Source organism: Merops nubicus, unplaced genomic scaffold, assembly GCF_000691845.1.
Source record: "Merops nubicus isolate BGI_N331 unplaced genomic scaffold, ASM69184v1 scaffold32191, whole genome shotgun sequence".
In the NCBI taxonomy this organism is placed as follows: Eukaryota; Metazoa; Chordata; class Aves; order Coraciiformes; family Meropidae; genus Merops; species Merops nubicus.
Genome location: NW_008589553.1, coordinates 2,396 through 10,024, shown reverse-complemented (window position 1 = coordinate 10,024; position 7,629 = coordinate 2,396). Strand labels below are relative to the sequence as shown.

The following is a 7,629-nucleotide window of genomic DNA, read 5'->3' as shown; positions in this document are numbered from 1 at the left end:
CGCTGCACTCCCACACAACTCCCTGCATGGCCCTTAACTGCAGCTGCGTGTGGCTGAGGTGCAGAGACAGGGACTGCAGCTAATCCAGACCCCTGCCTGGGTGAGAAAAACCACCCAGCACGGCCAACACCAGGAGGCCACCCAGGATCCCTGTTTGCAAGCGAGGGGGGGGACAACTGGAAGTTATCCTGCTGCTGGGGCTTAACCCCACCTCCTGAGCTGCTCCCAAAGCCTTCCTCCCAGCCCCCTGAGGTTAGCAGGACAGATTTTTGTGGCTGCTTTTAAACAAAGAATCTGGGGAGAAGCTGATAGAATGAGGTTGTGGATTGCTAACAACCTTTGGTGTAGGACCAAATTAAATCAACTCCTCTAAATTTGCACCTTGAGACATTTGTCAAACCCTTCTCCCAGGGATAGATGAAAGGGTGGTTAAAGACACTGGAGTCGAGTTCTTGGGCATAATATTCCTGTTATTCAGGACATTGAAGCTCCTCAAACTGCACAGGTCTCAACTCTTCAGTGAGAGTGACAGGACATCACTAGTTTTATGGATCAGTAAGGCCACATCTTTCTTTGAGCTGTCACATCCCCCTTGAGGCACACTGGGATCACCCTGCCATGGTTCCCAAAGCATGGAGCAAAGACAGCAATGTTCTGCAGAGAAACTGCTCTGACATGGCACAGCCCAACAGCCAAACGGAGTCTCTGCTCTCCTCCCCAGTAACTCATCTGAAGGTTTGAAATGTGCTATCAGCTCTGAGATTTACCTCTAACAGTTTAACACATGGAAAAAAATAGAAGAATGTGGGTTTTTACAAAGTCAGTGACATTACAGGTGTCTTGGGGGAAATGCTATCTTGGGTTTGTTTATTTTAGTCCATAGAGGAGCTTCTTGAGGACAGAAACATGACACTTTCAGGGCACAAATATGTCAAGGCACCTCCAGTTCCCCCTCAGGTTACATGTGAATCCTGCCTACCCAGTCTGGGGGATATAAAAGCTGCTTCTAAAGATGAAAGCTTAGACACGGAGAGGTGCTGAGTCCCTTTTGTATGGCAACACCACATCCCTCCCAGCAGACTTCTGGTGGCTCCCCAGAGCCCGCAGCGTTCACCCCATGACCCATTCTACCCCAGCAAGTCTCAGCCACCTCCCACAGTCTCTGTTTTGTTGTTTTAAGTTTCAGTGTTTGGGGTGAGGGGGACACAAAGAACACTTTTTGAATTGCCTACATGAGATTAACTGCAGAGAAGGGCAGAAGACGAAGGAAGGTAACAGGAAAAAGTCATCAAGTGCTAGTTTTAGGTAAAGGTTCCAAACCTACCTGACACACGTTAGCACAGAAAAAAGAAACAAGAGCACACACCCTCTGCCTAAAACCACATCCTCTCCCTTCCACCCTGCAAGCTGAAATCCAAGCAGTACCTGGAGGACAGTGGGCAGAGTTTCATCCAGGTCACTGAAGTAACTTGGTTGCTGAGTGAAGATATTCTCTGAGAAGAGAGGGGGAAGGAGATGTGTTCAGACACCCACACCAACAAGCAAATTTGCAGCAGGAGATGTACTTGTGTTATTGCTGACCCCCCCCAGCCCTCCAGGCACAGCTAATAACCAGGGAGGACAAGGGCACTGGCTCACTGCTCCACTCAGACACGGGCCCTGCTCCTCCAGAGCCAGCCCAGCAACTCCCCAGTGCAACTGGAGAACTGGTAATGAGAATATGCTCATCAGAGCAGAGCCAAGGAGATGTGAGATGATTCATGCCCCAGAGGCTGCATCAATGAATAATGCAAATACTATCACTAAACATTCCTAGTCCCTTTATTTGACAACTGGAGCTGACTTTTAATTACTGATAACAGTTCAGCACACACTGCAAAATGTTCTGCAGAATATTTCTTAAAGGTAATGAGGCTTTAGTAATACCTGCTATTATATTACTAGGACTTCATTATCTTTACAAAATACTCCACTGAGTACTGGCATATCATAAATCCTCCCCAAGTAAGCACAGAGGCTGCCTGTTTTCCTGTGAATTACTGTTCAGACCATGAAAATTAACCGAGTTCTCCAGCAAGGACAGAGCACGGGTGAGAGTTATGAGACAGAAAAATTTATACCCTGAGAAGAACCAAAAGTTTATCCAGTCATGAATTATACACCAGAGCTGCTCGTGCCACTACTGACACAACATAATGCAAATAATCAGGTGGGCACATGTCACTGGTGTGCATCATTATTGCACTGTTCTTGCTCAGTGCTCCACAGCATGTGTAAAATCCAAAGGAGGTTTTGTACCCTTAAGAGGCCTTCAGAGATTTTAGGACCCAGATAATCTAAACTTCACATCTGAAAGAGAACCATCTTGTCATGCTTTCCTTCCACCTCTGAGGCTTGACAGATTAATCTAGAGGGGAATTTACTGAAAAAGGGTAAATGGATTAAAAAATGCAAAGGTTTATCTAAGATTTTCTGGCTGCATCACGTGATCTCTAACACTTCTGTCAGTCAGCTTGGAAATGAGCCAAAAATAGCTCCCAAAGAAAGGAAAAAAGTTTCATGACATGAACTGCAGGCAAAGTGGGTTAGAATTTTGGAAGAGCAGCTCACTTAATCCAAAGTTAGGGACTCTGCCATCTGTGCTCAGGGGGAGGTTAGAGGTCACAAGTGTTCCCCTGTGAGGGCAGCACAGACAGACACTAACCCAACATGTCCCATCTTTATTACCCAGGTTTTAGCACCCAAGGCTGAGACACTACTTAATGTGCACTTGCCACTGTCTGTACAGATCCAGAGAAATCTCAGGGTAGGCACAGCCTGAGCAAGGCTCTGAACTGCTTTCTGGTTTGAAGGTGCTATATATAAATCAATGTCTGCACTGAAATTTCAAGTTCTCCCACTTCACAGGCCAGTGATGTTGCACCTTTCATTTGGCTTCCAACTCTGGGAACAAAAGCACTCATCTGAGCCATTGGACTGTGCCCCATCTTCTAACCCCTCTTCCTCCCTGCCCAGAATTAGAGTTGTTTTCCCCTTCCCATCTTCACCAGGATTTTACAGAGTCCTCGTGGTCCTCTTACAGTGGCTGAGGACACATTTAATTGGCCTGGGAAACAACTGAGCCTTGGTTCATGCCTAACACCATGAGCCCAGCTCAGGACAGCGAAGCAGCAGGACAAAATCCCTTCCTTAACATAAACTAAGTTCTCAAGAAAAAAAGTAAACTAGCTGAGAAACTAATTGAGAAACTAAAGATTCTAGTTGCTACTGAACAGTTCCTTTTCAGAGCAGTAACACTGCTATAAAACCCCACTTGTCACTGGCCATTACATAAGTAAGCAAAAGCCTAATTGCACCAAATTGTTCCTTGGCTTTAACTAACCAATCATCTTCTGGAGCAGGAGACCATTTCCTTTCCCAAAAAGCACACAGAGATCCAGAATCTTTGGGATGTCAAACAGGAAGTTATTGTAAATAATTTCTCCAAAGACAGAGGGAGTGATAAAGTGATCCTACAAAGCAAACAAAAAAAGAAGTCAGTTAAAGGATAATCCATATCTTTGTCTGCCAGAACTCCAGAACTATGAGAACACTTGGACAAACACCTCTCCAAGGTGTGTTAAGGGGTTTGTGTCCCAGAAGGCAGCAGCTCTGCTCACAGCAGCTTCTGCAGCACCCTCCAGCCCTGTTCCCAGCTACACCATCCACCCTGCTGGCCTCACACCACTCCCAGGGCCAGGCCACACCGTGGCATGAACCCATCAGCCTGAAAGCTACATCAAAAAGCTACCTATAGACCTGGCTCATGACATGGCCAAATAAAGAGCTGAGTTGACACAGGAGTGGCTCAGCTCAGGGGCAGGAAGGAGTAGCCAGGCAGAGGAACATCTTAACTGGCACTGACACTGAGAGAACACCGGTGGGATCACAGCTGGAGGGCATTGGTACCCTGGGAGAGCAGAATCAAGGCACCAAAGACAACTGGAGCAGTGACAAGTAGGAAGAAAAGGCAGGAACTGCAGCTCTGTATAGCCCATAGACTACAGGCATGTGTCAAACACACCTAACTCACAACACTGAAGGAAATTCTAAAGTTCTAGATGACAAAGATTCCATGGTCTCTGACACTGAGAAAGCAGCAAGCTGCAACGTGATTTTGGATTGTCAGAGGACAAATTTGCCCATGACAGCAGATGTTTTCACTGGCAGTGAAAGGCAGCAGCCACATTGTCCTGGGACAGGGATTTATACTGCCTAGGTTCAGCTTCTAGAACTCCTGCTGACTGCCTGTGTGACAAAAGACTATTCATTCTCTCCAAATTACTCAGCTATAATGTGGTTTCAAACGATTTAATCAGATCCTGGAGTGAAAGACAGCACAGAGGTGTGGAGTACTTCTGCTGAAGTGGTGCCAGCTGCAGGCTCCAGCGTTTCTTCTACCTGTTCCCACCCCAAGATCTTTCCTCAAAACGTCCTGAACGTCACCACTGTGACCATCAAGAGAATCAATACATCCCCAAATAACACATCATGAAGCAATGAGGGTAGCAAGGGAGCAATTGCCAACACACAAGGTGCCTCCCTCACCCTGCCCGAAGGCCCTGTGAGAATTCCACAGCTCCCGACAGGAGCTGCACTCCCACAATTAGGGCTGGGTACATCCTTCAATTACCATGCAAAGAAAACAGTAATTTAGAGCATTTTCATTGTGTGTCCAAAACTTGGGGAAAGTTTGAGGGGAGACAAGCACAGACCACGGGACCCCAGCACAGAGCGGCCTCGAAGGAGTGAGCACTCAGCTCCTGGTGGCCTGTAGAGCCTCTGTCCACGCAGCCAACCAGTTCTTTCTTCTCTCACAGGGCTCTAGCACAACCTGCCATTACTCAGTTGATTGCCTGGATCTCCCTCCTACGAAATCATGGCATAGCTGGGATACTTCAGCTCTGAGTGGTTATCACCTCCCCACGGAGACACAGCCCGATAAACACAGCCAGGCACACGAGTGAGAGACACAAATCCCTGCTCCAGTGGTCTTTTTTCCTAAGCTATACAGCCCAGAGCACCCACAAAGCAGAGGGATATTTACCTTGGACTCCTTGTGAGTGGACATCCTGAGGAAGGTCAGGAAGATGCTCCGATGGAGACCCTGCTGCACGTCCTTCACCTCTGGCTGCCAATCCAGCGGCGCGTCGAACTTGCGAGGGGCGTGGCACAGGTAGGAGTTCAGACACTTCTGAAGTGTCTCATCAAAGACGACCTTGTGCAACACCAGGCAAGGAAAAGGGAAGGAGGGAACGTCACACAGGCATGGGCTGCCCTCATGGGCAGCCCAAGGTGATCTAAAACATTTAAGAGTGCTAAAAGGATGCATGCGTGCAGCAAATACAACCCTGCTCACTCTTAAAATCCAGCATGAAAAATCTGCTGCACCTCAGAGTGCAAGGAAATTAGTATTGCCCTGTAATTCACATCAAAATGCTTAAGAAACGACATAATGAGCATTATAAACCTTTAAGAAAATGCTACAAGGCTCGTGACTTTCCCAAGCACCTAGATTGTTTATCTTTTTCCTTCAGTGTCCACAAAACGATTATTACCTGGCACCAAAATTTGTCGTGAGGCAAAGCCAGGAGCCAGCTCAGGTCATCTGCAATGAATTTGGCTCTCTCCAAGAACTCTTCCACTAAAGCAGGGTCTCTGAGGACAGGTGGAGGTCTGTACAGCACAAAAGACCGATCTGCTTTTATTTCTGGGTGCTGCAGAAAGCCAAAACACTGTGTTAAAAGCAGAGACCAAGTGCCAGCAACAGCCAGTTACCATCTGCACCACACATGGAATTTTGGGACACCAACACAACAATTACACTTCGACACAATTCCCTGGTAACTTCCCATTTTTTAATCTTTCAAGGCAGCACATCAGTGGCTTTGCACCCTTACTTATCAGCAATATTTTCAGACTCCTCACTTTGGCAGATGTTGCTCCTTCCATTCTGTTCACCAAAGCCTTGCAAGGCAATCCTCCCACACCTTCCAAACAAACAGCAACTGCTTCACCTCATGCCTCTGAAATGGGGCCTGCTCTCTCTCCTTCTCCCCTGAACCGTTTCTTGCACAACATTCCACGAAGCCAAGCCAACGTGACCACCAAATAGAGAGATAAAACATTTCACTGCCCTTCCCAGGGGTTACTGAAGAGGCTTTGCCCAAATACTCCCACCCTACAATGAGAATTAGGTTGAGCAGTAAGCAGTGGCTTTGAGCTCTGCCTCAGCCCACAGGTAAGCTCAGGGTAAAACCCCTCATGAGCTAGCAACATGAACAGCAGGTCCCACTTCTCCAACATGCCCAGAAGGCCCTCTCCACACCTTCTTATTTCTGACATAAAAGGGCTACTAATGGATTTAGTTTTGTAATTTCATCAAGCTGAAGCCACAGGGCAGGAGATGACAGGATGCAGTAAGTGGATGGACTTATCCCAGTGCTATAGCTTGGAGCTGAACTTCAAGCAGAGCTTGTAGAAGCTCCCAAAGCATCCTCCCTATTGCAGCAAAGTTCACACTGCTAATCACGCTCTTCTTTGAGAGGATAAGCAGTTCTGGGAGAACACAGTTTGCCACAGGTGTTGAACACAGTAAGTATGGTTGGTTGGTTTTATTTTTGATGGTGGGTAAATGAAAGCTCAAGTATCTGAATCCCAGCATGGTGGGGTTGGGAGGGACCTCTGGAGATCATCTCACACAACCCCCTGCTCCAGCAGCTCACCCACAGCAGGGTGCCCAGGGTCACATCCAGGTGGGTTTGGGATCTCTCCAGAGCAGGAGACTCCACAGCCTCTCTGGGCAGCTGCTCCAGGCTCTGACACCCTCACCCCACAAAAGTTTCTCCTCCTGCTCAGATGGAACCTCTTGGGTTCCAGTTTGTGCCCATTGCCCCTTGTCCTGTTGCTGGGCACCACTGACAAGAGTGCTCATCCTCTTTCCCCCTGCCCTTCAGTTATTGATGAGCATTGAGAACAACCTCAATGTGCTAAAACACAAAGAAAATGTCTCTAACAGACTAGGTAAGCAAATTCCATCATATCCTGGACCCAGGGGTAGTTCTGCCCAGGCCTCAACATAAGACAATTATTTGTTAGAGGTCTTGTTTGGCTTTTAGGGAAACCACAGCTCACCAGTGCTGGTAAAGTTCTCAGCTTCCCTGTCTTGGGATCCCTTTCTGTCAGCTGGAGCTCATCCAGAGGCAATGCTGGCATGGTGATGACTTGTTCCTGTCTTCAGCAAACAGACAAAAGCAGCACAGGAGGCATTTTACCAGGTCAGTCAACCGAAAGCGTAACAAAAGAGGCTACAGCCTTGCTGCAAGACACACAGTGGCTGGGAACACGTTTATGCAAAGCCATTTACACACCACCAGAACGCCAAAGCTCAAGGGAGCACCCTGGAGCAACCTGCACAGGCCTGGGAAGCAGCCTGCAGCAGGGTGCTCCCTGCTCCCTGGGGCTGGCTGGCAGCTAAGCACCATGCAGCCCCTCACTCCCCCAACCTCCCAACCTGTAGGACCAGGGAAATAGTAAGATAAAATGAGATTAATGTTGTTCAAGAGGACATAAAAGGAAGAAAATAGTAAT

At 47.7% G+C, this 7,629-nt stretch overlaps 1 protein-coding gene across 2 annotated transcripts in view; it reads right to left on the bottom strand.

Annotated features, from left to right (window-relative positions):
• Nucleotides 1-7,254, bottom strand: part of ASCC2 (activating signal cointegrator 1 complex subunit 2) — a 26,101-nt gene extending 18,847 nt beyond the window's left edge. Inside the window, exons 1-5 of one of the 2 annotated variants that reach the window (XM_008949631.1) lie at nucleotides 7,174-7,254; nucleotides 5,598-5,756; nucleotides 5,087-5,257; nucleotides 3,383-3,512; nucleotides 1,426-1,493 (exon numbers count right to left, since the gene is read on the bottom strand). In XM_008949631.1, the coding sequence (XP_008947879.1) occupies nucleotides 1,426-1,493; nucleotides 3,383-3,512; nucleotides 5,087-5,257; nucleotides 5,598-5,756; nucleotides 7,174-7,254 (609 nt within the window). The remainder of the gene's footprint in view (nucleotides 1-1,425; nucleotides 1,494-3,382; nucleotides 3,513-5,086; nucleotides 5,258-5,597; nucleotides 5,757-7,173) is intronic. The other variant, XM_008949632.1, reaches the window with a different exon arrangement.
• Between the last annotated feature and the right edge of the window lie 375 nt (nucleotides 7,255-7,629).